Source organism: Ailuropoda melanoleuca, chromosome 16, assembly GCF_002007445.2.
Source record: "Ailuropoda melanoleuca isolate Jingjing chromosome 16, ASM200744v2, whole genome shotgun sequence".
NCBI classification, from domain to species: Eukaryota; Metazoa; Chordata; class Mammalia; order Carnivora; family Ursidae; genus Ailuropoda; species Ailuropoda melanoleuca.
In genome coordinates, this window is record NC_048233.1 from 79890646 (window position 1) to 79903671 (window position 13026).

Genomic DNA, 13026 nt, shown 5'->3' on the forward strand with positions numbered 1-13026 from the left:
CAAACTATGGGCTACATGTTACATCTGTGGGCTGTTTGTTTTTTGTAAATAACGTTTTATTGGAATGCAACCATGCTTATTCATTCCCCTGTTGTCTATGCCTGCAGCAAAATCGAGCTGTTGTGACGGAGGCTGTACGTGCACCAAGCTTAAAATATACTGTCTGGGACTTAAGAGCAAACTTGCTGACTCCTTCTGTACAGCCTGATACTTCATGCGAAAAAGACTATATTAAAATCTCACAGCAGGCATCATTAAAATGGTGGAATAATTAAACCATGTTCACAAAATATCAGGTGCTAGACAGGACACCCGTCATCGCCATGATTAATCAACACTTTTTGGAGGTTCTAAATAATGCAGACAAGAAAATAAATTGGTCTCAGATGATATGATTTTACACCTAGAGAATGTAAGGAATTTTAACTTAAAACTTCTATACGTTAAGTGGCTTGGGGTGGGGCCTGGGAGTCTGCACTGGTACCAAGCTCCCAGCTGACACTGATTCTGCTGATCGCTGTATCATACTTTGACCACCAGTGTATTCATTGCAAATGTGTAGTCTAGAGTGTAGCTTCGAAGTCCTTCAAATTGGGTTCGATTCCTGGCTTTCTGTCTTTTAAAGATACCTAAATTTGGTCAAATTATTTACTCTGAAAGCCCCAGTTTCGCCATCTGTAAAATGGAGGTGATCATGGGTAATAGTGCACATGACATACTTAGCAGAAAATGTGCCCATAGTAAGTATCCAACAACTGTCAGATCTATTAATATCTTTTATAGGTCAACCATGGAAATGAAGAGGGCAATAAGAAATATCGAAACTACTTATTTTTTATAAAGCCAGTCGGATAAAGTAACCTGTTGTAGAGGAGAACATGTATTTTTTTCTCACATCTAGCCAGATCTCTGTATAATTGATCTTTGAGGGGGAGAAGAAAGAGGAGTAGAAGGAGCTGGGTGAGTTCGATTCTGGGGCTACCAGTCCTCTCACGGCATCTGAACCTCCTGACCATCTCCCTGCCTCCTCTTTCCTTCTAGTATGTTCCCTGAATCATAGTTGAGTGACCTTGTTACAAGACAAGGGTCAGCATATCCCTCTCCTTAAAACCTCTAGTGGTTTCCCATAACACTTACGATGGAATCCAGACTTCTGTCGCCCTCAAGTCTCTGCATGATTTGTGGCTACCTTCCTCTGGCTACCTCTTTCCTTTTTCCCCATTGCTGACTCCTCTGCATCCATCCAACCACATCACTGTTTCTGTGGTTCACTGAACCAGCCAAATTATCGCTGCCTCAGGACCCTTGCATGTGCTAATGCTTCTCCCCGAATACTCTTTCCCGTCTTGTTTATTTTTACACATTCCAGCAACTTCATAAAAATTATTTTATTTTACTTCTTATTGTGATAAGAATACTTAACATGAAATCTACCCTTTAAATTTTTTTGTGATTTTATTTTATTATTTAATTTTTTAAATTTAAATTCAAGTTAATTAACATATACTGTATTATTAGTTTCAGGGGTATAAATTTAGTGGTTCCTCAGCTGTATATAACACCCAGTGTTCATTACATCAAGTGTCCTCCTTAATACCCATCACCCAGTTACCCCACCCTGCCACCCACCTCCCCACCAGGAACGCTCAGTTTGTTCCCTATGGTTAAGAGTCTCTTATGGCTCCCCTCCCTCTTTGTTTTTATCTTATTTTATTTTTCTTTCCCTTCCCCTATGTTCATCAGTTTTGATTTTGAAAATTTTCAATTGAAGTTGACTTTTTATATTTTATTAGTTTCAGGCATGCCACATAGTGTTTGGACAATTATACACATTACGTAATGCTCACCACATGGGTAGTTACCATCTGTCACCATACGACGTTGTGACAGTATTACGACAATCCTTAGGCTGTACTTTAATCCCTGTGACTTATTGATTTTATAATGGGAGGTTTGTACCTCAAATCCCCTTTATCTATTTAGTGTACAATACAGTATTATTAAGTATAGGCACAATGTTGTACAGCGGATTTCTAGAACGTAGAACGTGGTCATTGTGCACCTGTTCTTCTCAGTTACGCTTTCAGGACTCCCTTCACGTCACTTTCCCAGAGGGGTCTTCCTCGACTCCTGTAGCTGAAGTTGCCCGCCCCCACCCCACTACTCTGCTTTATCTTCCGTATGCACTTATCATTACCTAAAATTATATGATTATTTTTTTCTTATTTTCTGTCTGTTCTTTCTTGCGAGGACGTAAGCTTCATCAGGTCCAGGGCCTTTTCTCTCCTGTTCCCGCTCTATCTCCACTTCCCACATCAGTGTCGGGGAACAGAGTAGGTGCTCCGTAAGTAAGTGTCAGACACATGGGTCAGTGCGGGTTCTTGCGAAGGGAAGACAGGACGTGGTTAACCTCAGGCTCTGGCGTCCCTCAGGAGAAGTTTCCGGAGACTCTGGCAGCTCAGCCTCCCTGGACCCCAAATGATATGGACTGTTTCCAAGCTCTGAAGGAAAGAAATGCTTAAAAAGCCTTCTGCGAACTTACCCTCCCAGGGATTTTCAACCAGCCTGAGGTAGGTTTTGGCATTTGGTTAGAAAAAGCCTCTGATGATGGTTTCCCTCATTTTTCTTTAAAAAAATACTTTAGGGGTGCTTGGTGGCTCAGGCAGTTAATGGTCTGCCTTTGGCTCGGGTTGTGATCATGGCGTCCTGGAATCGAGCCCCCTGGTCAGGCTCCCTGTTCAGCAGGGGGGTCTGCTTCTCCCTCTGCCCCTCCCCCAGCTCACGCGCGCGCTCTCTCTCTCTCAAATAAATAAATAAAATCTTTAAAAAATNGCCTGAGGTAGGTTTTGGCATTTGGTTAGAAAAAGCCTCTGATGATGGTTTCCCTCATTTTTCTTTAAAAAAAACTTTAGGGGTGCTTGGTGGCTCAGGCAGTTAATGGTCTGCCTTTGGCTTGGGTTGTGATCATGGCGTCCTGGAATCGAGCCCCCTCGTCAGGCTCCCTGTTCAGCAGGGGGGTCTGCTTCTCCCTCTGCCCCTCCCCCAGCTCACGCGCACGCGCGCGCGCACGCGCGCTCTCTCTCTCTCTCAAATAAATAAAACCTTTAAAAAANGCTTGTGTTCCCTCTCTCACTGGCTGTCTCTATCTCTGTCAAATAAATAAATAAAATCTTTAAAAAAAAAATAAAATAAAGATTGTTCTTCCCACTACAGTGGTGCTATTAAAAAAAAAATAAAAAATACTTTAAAAATTTAAGTGATTAGACAAATGTACAAAAGATTTGCAAAAAAACATGCAAACACACTCATTTCTGTGAACAACACATTTATAACTGTCTATGGTCTCTCAGGCTTTGGTCCAGTTATAAAGTTTCACAGCCCTGTGACTGTGGTGGGTAGGGTACTTGACCTTGTCTGTTTACACTTAAACTGACAGCCCTCTATATGCACTTCTCGTTTTTTCAACACTGTCTTCTCTACTCTTTTCTCAGCAAAGGGCTTCTAATCCGCTGAATTCACACACCATATCATTTCATTACTCTTTAACCGTTGGGCATTTCAGTTCCTTGTGGGTTGTGCGATTTGCTTCTTTCTTTTATNCACCATATCATTTCATTACTCTTTAACCGTTGGGCATTTCAGTTCCTTGTGGGTTGTGCGATTTGCTTCTTTCTTTTATTTTTTTTATTTTTTTAAAGATTTTATTTATTTATTCGACAGAGATAGAGACAGCCAGCGAGAAAGGGAACACAAGAAGGGGAGTGGGAGAGGAAGAAGCAGGCTCATAGCAGAGGAGCCTGACGTGGGGCTCAATCCCATAACGCCAGGATCATGCCCTGAGCCGAAGGCAGGCTTAACCGCTGTGCCACCCAGGCGCCCCTGCTTCTTTCTTTTAGATCCAGAACAGTACTGCTAGAAACAGCCTTATATGAATACTTTCTAATTCCTTTGACTTGCTTCTTCAGAATTAATTCCCAGCAATGGGAATATTAAGTGCCTGAATTTTTTTTGTTTAAGATTCCCAACTAACAGATGATGTACTGTCTCCTAGAGACAGAATACAACCGATCCTTATTCTACCACATGTCCCCATGTATAAAGCTTCACCACGCAAAGGTGACAAATGTGGGGACATACTCATGACAAGTCACATGGAGCAGTGGTTAAGCATATGCAATCTTCAGCCTTTTGGCCGGGGTTGGAATCTGTGCTTTGATTTCCTCATCTGTAAAATAAGGTCAATAATAGCACCTACCTGAAAAAAAAGAAGAAATAATAGCACCTACCTCATAAGTTTAATATAAGTAAATGAATAAATTGGCAGAAAGTGCTTAGAATAATACCCAACATTCAATAAAGGTTAGCTATTATTATTTGTTTTTTGTTTTGGTTTGGTTTTTGTTTTTTTTCCCCTAAAGATTTTATTTATTTGAGAGAGAGAGAGAGAGAGAGCGCGAGCAGGGACCGGGGCAGAGGCAGAGGGAGAAACAAGACTCTCAGCTGAGCCTGGAGTCCAACACGGGGCTCAATCCCAGGACTCTGAGATCATGACCTGAGCCGAAGGCAGACGCTTAACCAACTGAGCCACCCAGGTGCCCCAGTTGTTATTATTATTACTTTTAAAGATTTTATTTATTTGACAGAGAGAGAGGGAGACAGCCAGCAAGAGAGGGAACACAAGCAGGGGGAGTGGGAGAGGAAGAAGCAGGTTCCCAGCAGAGCAGGCAGCCCGATGTGGGGCTCGATCCCAGGACCCTGGGATAATGCCCTGAGCCGAAGGCAGACGTTTAACGACTGAGCCACCCAGGTGCCCCAGTTATTATTATTTGTAGTGCAGGAGACATCAGCAGGCACCCCATACATGTTGGCTACTATTTTAATCTTATTCCTTTTTCCAGTTTTCCCTGCTGTGATTCAGAATATCTGGCTTTTGTCGGGCTGGCTTAATTATTATTTAAAAAGTTGAGTTGCACCCGTCATTGGCAAACTGTGTGTGAGTGTGTGCGTACAGATGAATTATAGACGCTGCACGTGTGTTGTGTGACCAGGGGGACAGACATGTGCACAGATAACTCAAGAGTGAACAATGTAGAGTGCGGGGGGGTGGTCATCTGTGCACCAAGTGTGAAGAGCCAGTTTCAAGTTTCCGCGTCAGCATTTCCCAGGCGGTCTGTGGTGCCCCACGGAGGAAGGTGCCTTCCTCCGGTGGGGCCGTTTCCCCGGAATAGTTGAGGTCCTGGGGCTGCTCTATGTCAGCATTTAAGGAAAGCAGGCTGGCAGGAAAAACAAACTTCCTTCACTTCCATTCTGGAGGTGATTGATCGCAAGTGACCTGGAGTAAGGATGAGAGCACTGGTGCAATGACACTTTTCTTACGGAAAATGTGGTGGTCAATTGTGATGAGACAAATACTTTTCTTAAGGAAAGATTCTGTATAAATTGTTTACTTGCTCTAAACATTTGCAAAATATTGTCCTCTGCAGTTTGAGGACAACACTGCTTGTCTCTCTTTTTATCGTGTTACAAGCTTGTAATTAAAATTATAAGAGTTTTGATGTTTATTATAGGATTTTGGAGAATACAGAACAGGAAAAGTATCCTTCAGGTGCATCACTCAAAGACTGGATTTTTTTTGTGGTGCAGAGATGGTAACTTTTTAAATTTCATTTTCTGTGTAGTATTACATCACAAATATTTTCACGTTATGACATCGTCTTTACAAATGTAATTTTAAACAATTGCTTAGTGTTTCATCAACTGAATCTAGCATTCTGTATTAGGTTGTTTCATGATTTTCTATTAAAATTATGCTGTGCTTTTTGTTGTTGTTATGGTTGTTATATTTTAGATTAATTTCTGACTTTAGAGTCTTGGAGTAGAATAACGCAACTTAAATCCAAATACGCATTTTTTTATTTGGAAAATTTCAAACCTACACGAATTAAGAGGACAGTGTAATGAATGCTCATGTATGCATTACCCAGCTTGGAAAATTGTCTGTATTTTGACAAAATACAAGCATTTGAAAATTATTTTCTCAAAGTGTCAAACCTTTCACCCCCCACCAGCGAGCTTGGCAGTGCTCATTTCTCCACAACGTTGACGGCACTGAGCATCACCCTTAAGACCCAAACCAAAGAAGACATAATATTAAAACTTGGCTCACATGTCAAACAACAAAAATAATTTGCCATTTTTGTCCCACCCATGTAATTTAGCAGAGCAGTGTTTTTGGCCTGGCCTGGCCTAAGTATCGCCCAAGAAGATCAACGCAAGAAGTGCTCTGTAGCTTTGGCCATTCAAAGTAATTGAAAATTCCGTAAACGCCGGAAAATACTTGCATGCACCTGCAAGCCTACCTTGCAGCAAATTCAAACTCAATGCAATTTTAAGAGTCGTGCCTGAGGACCTAGGGACTTGGAATAAAGACGTGAGTGGTGAGATGGGGCAGTGGGGCATGTTCATGGAGTGATTTCCTGAACTTCACCTCGCCCCGTGAGTCATACTAATTTTGCTTATAAAAATATTTTGTGACTCAGCCTGTAATAATTGTGTGTGATACTATAGGAATAAGGCGTTCCTTTGATTTTTTTCCTTCAGCTTTATTGAGATATAATTGACAAAATTGAGGTTTTCTGTTTTTGTTTTTTTTTTTTAGGATTTGTCTAGTTATTTGTCAGAGAGAGAACGAGCACAAGCAGGGGGAGTGGGAGAAGGAGAAGCAGACTCCCCACTGAGCTGAGAGCTCGACGTGACCCCGAGATCATGACCTGAGCTGATGGCAGATGCTCAACCCACTGGGCCACCCAGGTGTCCCAAAATTGAGGTTCTCTTGCTTTTCTAAGTTTAGAGTGAATGTGGAGTAATATGATTTAAAAAGTGTTTGAGACAGATGGATCTCGGGGTGCCTGGGTGGCTATCCAGGGTAGACACCACAAAAATGCAGGTGAGCATATGCAAGAAGGCAAAATGAAAGTAGAGTTCATGTTTGGTAAACAAAACAAAACAAACTGGACTGTTGAATGTTGAAGGAAAAAATGCGATCACAAAATCCTGACAGGGGAGGATAGCTGTGTGAGCTGTTTAACTTGTCTGGGCTTCCAGGTCCACATTTCTATCAGTGAAAGGCAACACCTGTGTTGCCTGTCTTCTTGGCTCAACATGAGAATCATATGCTCTTTGTATAAACATGTATTATTATTTATTATTTATTTATTTATTTGAGAGAGAGAGAGAGAGAGAGAAAGCACAAGCAGGGGGAGCAGCAAAGGGAGAGGGAGAAGCAGACTCCCCGCTGATCAGGCAGCCTTATGCAGGGCTCGATCCCAGGACTCTGGGATCATGACCTGAGCTGAAGGCAGACGCTTAACCGACTGAGCTACCCAGGTGCCCCAAATATGTATTTTTAAGATGTTGTTGTGGTAACTGGATAATCAGAGTACTGAAGAGGCATGTGAATGATCAGAAATATTTGCATATATATATATATATATAAAAGAATGAAAATCAAGGAAAGAATGGAAATAGGAAAATAGGAAACCCCATTGAGAACCTACTGGGTGTATCAGGCTTGGCACTTTCAGGCACAGGATCTCATTTAATTTTCACCACACCTCGGAGGTGGGTGTGAGGCTCTCCCTGCGTTTGAAAGGAGAGTGCTGAAGTCTGTAACTTCTCCAAGGTCACACAGCTAGTAGAGTAAGCAGTGGCCAGGCGAGATAACATTAACTGGACTTAGAAGGAAGCAATGAGGATAAATACTCAGGGATTGTAGACAGTGTTTTTAATGTGGCTGGGCCGGTTCCGGGCTCAAGGACACGGAGAGTCACTTTTCCTTGACTTCTTTCCTTGTACCAGCTCTAATGGAAGAGGAAAACCAGACTGGAGGGGTCTACTTCCACTTTCAGCCCTTCTCAACAGACCCAGCGGTGGTTCCCCTCATATTTGTGGCCCTCTTGCTTTTGTACTTAGGAAGTCTTGTTGGGAACATGAGCATTGGGCTCACCATCTGGTGAGATCCCTCTCCATACCCCGATGGACTTCCTCTTTGTCCTGGCCATGCTGGAGGTTGGTTACTCTACCAACATCGCTCCCCTGACTCTGGCTAGCATCTTTTCCATGGGGGCAGATGCTTATCTCTCTCCCTACCTGTGGGGCCCAGATGCTCTTCTTCATCCTTCTTGGAGGGTCTGACGGTGTCTTGCTTGCCGTCATGGCCTACGACAGCTATGCAGCCACCTGTCCTCCACTGCATTACAGCCTCATCATGAGTCAGCAGCTCTGTGGGCAGATGACGTCAGGTTCTTTGGGGCTGGGATTCCTGTTGTCGCTGCCTTTGACCATTCTGATCTGCCACCTTCCATTCTGCGGCCCCAACGAAATCTACCACTTCTTCTGTGACATGCCTGCAGTCACGCGCTTGGCCTGTGCAGACATGCATGTGCACAAGACTGCTCTCTATGTCCTCGGTGTGGCCGCCGTGGCAATCCCCTTCCTCCTTATCTGTCTTTCCTATGGCTGCATCGTGGCCGCCATCCTGAGGATGAATTCAGCTGAGGGCAAGCGCCGGGCTTTCTCCACCTGTTCCTCCCACCTCATCATGGTTCTCCTGCAGTATGGGAGTTGCACCCTTATCTACCTTCGCCCCAGCTCCAGCTACTCTCCAGAAGAGGGCTGGGCAGTGTCTGTTGTCTACACCTTTTTTTCACCAGTGCTAAACCCCTTGATCTATAGCATAAGGAATCAAGAGGTGACTGAGGCAGTAAGGAGACTTATGGCAAGAACGTTCAGGAAACCTTCCTAGAATAAACACTCCCAAACCAGGAGTAGGGGCATGATCTGAAGGACAGGAAGCTCCAAAGCAAACAGGAAGGAGTGGAGAGATAACTGTCTCCATGGCTGCCTCAGCCTGTGAAATGCTCATCAGTGTGAATTCCTCTGCTTTTTAGTGGATTCCGCTGAGGAAGCCCTGGATTGGCCCTGCCCACTTAGCCAGCCTCCTCTCTCACCATACGGCTTAGAATAAGGACTGGACAGGAGTGTCAGTGAGGAAAAGGACACATAGAGACACAGTAGCCATTGATACAACGGATGCTGTCCTGTTACCTGTTTTAAGAGCCTACATCCCTGATGGTACGCAGGCCCAATGGATTCACTTACTCGAATGCCTTTTGACCTTTCTCTTTGCCTGCTCAAGACCCATCTCCTTAATAAAGTCTGTCTGGCCACTTCTCTGACAGCGATCTTTCCCTTTTCACTAAATCACACTTCTTTTTATGTAACTAAGTTTCATGTGTTTTGGCATTGCCTTTATAAGTCTACAAGGCCCCTCAGGTAGAAGAAATGGCTTATTCTTTCTTCGTGTTTTCTGGTAAGTGCTGGGTACTTAGCCTTAAGGTTCAGCCACAAACTTGAGTCCTAACCTTGCCTCTACATAAAAGAGAGGATGGTGATAACAACAGTCTTCCTACCTTAAGGGGGTTGGATGGACGGTCCAGTGGGAATATGGATGTGTGAAAATATAATAGGAAAATACAGAAGAAGCCACGATCGTTATTTATTTATTTAAGTCCTCTGTCACTTGTTCTTGAAGGGCTTTTACTAAATTGTCCAAGTTCTGCCTTCCTGCTGGTCCAATCAGCCCTTCCCAAAGCAGTAGGGTCAGCGGCTTCTCATTGCAGCAGATGGGTCCATCACAGGGGAACCCCAAGCTATCGTAGGCAATGAGCAGGGCTGTTAGGGACATTGGTGGTGGAGACTAGATGGAGGATTGAGAGTAGGGAAAGGTATTTCCAAGACCTCTTCCTTGATCAGAGAAAAAGAAAGAATCCCATTCTCTCTTGATGTTTCAAGTGCACTTGGTGATTAAAACCAGACCCTTCCATATCTGATTGTGTTACATGTGAGAAAGAGGGGGAATATGGAATCCTGATGGCAAGAATTCCTGGGGCATCCAAGTATTTTTAGCTGTGCTTGTGTGAAGACTCAACAGATATTTATTGACAGCAATGGTGTTTGTTGGAATTAATATATTACTTCTCTACTTTTAATTTATTGTTTCCAATAGCTTCCACAAAATGTGTGAAGCAGCTTAAAAATGCTTCGATACAAATGTTAAAAACACATAGGCAAGAAGATGGGGGTAAAGGAAAAATTTAGGTGGGATTATAGAGAATATAGTAGTAAAATTCTATGCAGAAATCCAAACCATGTGCTCTCTGCAGTCTATATAATGGTCTCCTACAGGTATCTGAGATTTCTAGTGTCTGAGGAAAAGAATAAAATACAACTCAGTTGGAGAATTCGGAGTTCATATAATAATATATAGTAGAATTATGGAGAAATCTAACACTTTTTTGGGTTAAATCTCAGATGTAAAAGAATCTTTTCCCACAAGTTTTTCAAAGGAGAATATTGCATATCTAACAACATGCCAGCAATTACAATAATAACACTAGCTATCATCTATTGAGCACTGAATAATGTGCCAGACATTGTTTAGGTGCTTAGTACACATTGGCTCACTTGATTTCCACAACATCTTATGAGATAGGTACCATTATTATCCATATTTTACACATAAAGAACTGAGGCTCAGAGAACTTAAGTAATTTCCCCAAGATCACACAGCTAGTAAGTGCTGTCACAGTCTGACTTCGGAGCCTGTGACCTTAACCACCATAACATAAGTAAGTATGACATGAATTTTCTAGGGTTAATTCCCCATGTAAGCTGATGGTGTGACATGTTCAAGTCACTTAAAACAGTTCTAGGAGGGATGATTATAGTCAAAAAAGGATCTACCTCTCAAATTTTCTAACTTGATTTTAGGGAATAAATCTAAACTATTAGAGCCTGATTGGCCAGCATGTCTTTCAGGAAGTACTCCACAAACACGATTTTACTCAACCAGGATCTGGATAGGAATCGGAGAAGAGAAAGACCCTAGTTATTGTTTTTATCCAAGAGTTGGGATACCTATATTCTGCATTAATAATGAGCTAAGAAGTTATGTGCTTACTACACAAGATTTAGACATGATTGATTTTCTTGTCTTTCATTACACCTCTGTCAGCATGCTCCAATTTCATAACGGTATTCCAATGGAATTAGATTTGAAGAGCACAAAATAATGTCATTATATTCTAATTTGATTTTATTTACTCATTGGTCTGAACCTACTGGAATGACTCCCAGTGGCATTAGCTATGCAAAGGAAGTGGCCTAGTATGCGCTGAATGTTTGCGTCCCCTCAAAATTTATATACTGAATCTAATCCCTGATGTGTTGGTATTTGGAAGTGGCACTTTTTGGAGGTAATTAGGTCATGAGAGTGGAGCACTCATGAACGGTATTAGTGTCCTTCTAATAGAAATCCCACAAAACTCCCTAGCCTCTTCCACCATGTGAGGACATAACAAGAGCGTGGAAGAGGGCCCTCACCCAACCGTGTGGCACTATGATCTCAGACTCCAGCCTCCAGGACTGTTAGAAATACATTTCTGTTGTTTAGAAGCCATCCAGGATCTGGCACATTGTTCTAATAGCCAGAACTAACTAAGCCATGGCTCTACAGCCTACCTAGTTTATAGAAGGTAGTTATTTAAGAAAACATTCCTTTTTTTAACTAAAAATATCAGGCAGGCTGTAACTCAGCCCTAGGTGGGCCCATGTGGACCCCCAAATCTTCTTCTTGTTGTTCATGAAAATTGACGGAACAGATTGAGTTAGGACATCAGAAGTCTTGGTTTAAAATCCCAGATCAGCCACTAACCAGCGGTGCAAACTTGCACAAGTCAACCCACCTCAAGGGATTGTAGAGTTGAAGCACTAAACATTGACCAGTAAGGTATTATAATGTTAAAATGAAATATAAATGAAACTTATCACAAATTATATGGTCAACGTTATCATCCTCACCGTCCCCTTCCTGCTGATCACTGTCTCCTATGTCTTCATCATGGCCGCCATCCTGCAGATCTGCCCGGCGGAGGGGAGGCACAAGGCCTTCTCCGCCTGCTCCTCACACCTGACTGTGGTCGTGCTGCAGTACGGATGTAGGAGCCTCATCTACCCGTGCCCCAGCTCCAGGTACTCTCCAGACAGGGGCCAGGGAGTGTCTGCAGTTTACACCTTCATCACCCCTATGCTGAACCCCTTGGTCTACAGCATGAGAAATGAGTTGTTTAAGGATGCTCTAAAAAAAGAAATTATAAGGCTCTGGCGGTTCAGAGCACATTGACTCTTTCTGGATATTCCTGATCAGACAGTTTTTCCTACATAACAAAAAAAATTGGATGAAACTTATACAAGACTAGAAGCCAAAGGGGAAGACACTTAAATTTCAGGAATTGTTTTAAATTCCTAACTCTTCCTCTCTTTCTGCGTGTCTGTGTTCTGTCAGTGAAGGCAGTGTCTTCATCTGCAAAGTCAGCCTGCTTGGAAGGCCTGTTGAAAGGATCATCAGTGAGGTTCTGGCTATGAACGTACTTTGCGAACTGCAGCAGACAACCTGGGTCTCATTTGGATTCTATTGCTCCTTAGAAACAAAATCCATTTCTTGGTTTTCCTAAAATTTATTTGAATTATTTAGATGACTGCGTGCTAAGAGGGCAAATGTGCCAAGTTCCAATAGCACCAAGATCTTAGGATTCTCAAACGCTACTGAGAGCAAGAGTTGCCATGAGAAATGGTATCATCTTCTTTTCTAGAATAAACCAGCATTTCCCAAAATGGTGGTCACTTTTAAAGGCCCACATCCCTCAGATGGCATGGGAAAAAATGTCCTGGACAATTAAGCGTGGGAAAAGTGCATATTTTACTTTCCTCTTGAAGATTCACAATCACATTATCTGGGATGTTCTATCATAGAACAGTCTTTGTAGGGTTTGGGTTTCCCTAAACACTGATCACTCTTCCTTCCCTTCCTTTTCTTTCTTTCTTTCTTTCTTTCTTTCTTTCTTTCTTTCTTTCTTTCTTTCTTTCTTTCTTTCTTTCTCTCTTTCTCTTCCTTCCTTCCTCCCTCCC

At 42.6% G+C, this 13026-nt stretch overlaps 2 protein-coding genes across 11 annotated transcripts in view; both read left to right on the plus strand.

Annotated features, from left to right (window-relative positions):
* The window catches only part of LOC105242248 (olfactory receptor 10V1), a 79820-nt gene that overhangs the window by 44233 nt on the left and 22561 nt on the right, over positions 1-13026 (plus strand). Inside the window, exon 1 of one of the 10 annotated variants that reach the window (XM_034645809.1) lies at positions 6783-6826. The exons of 8 other annotated variants lie outside the window; for them this stretch is intronic. The gene's annotated coding sequence lies outside the window, so the exon portion shown is untranslated. Of the gene's footprint in view, positions 1-6782; positions 6827-13026 lie in introns of those variants that run through there. One more of the 10 variants, XM_034645808.1, reaches the window with a different exon arrangement.
* Positions 7380-10316, plus strand: LOC117796726 (olfactory receptor 10V1-like). Its single transcript, XM_034645810.1, is given in 3 exon segments — positions 7380-8011; positions 8013-8121; positions 8123-10316. Coding segments are annotated over 3 exon segments (939 nt in total). The 5' UTR covers positions 7380-7862; the 3' UTR covers positions 8804-10316.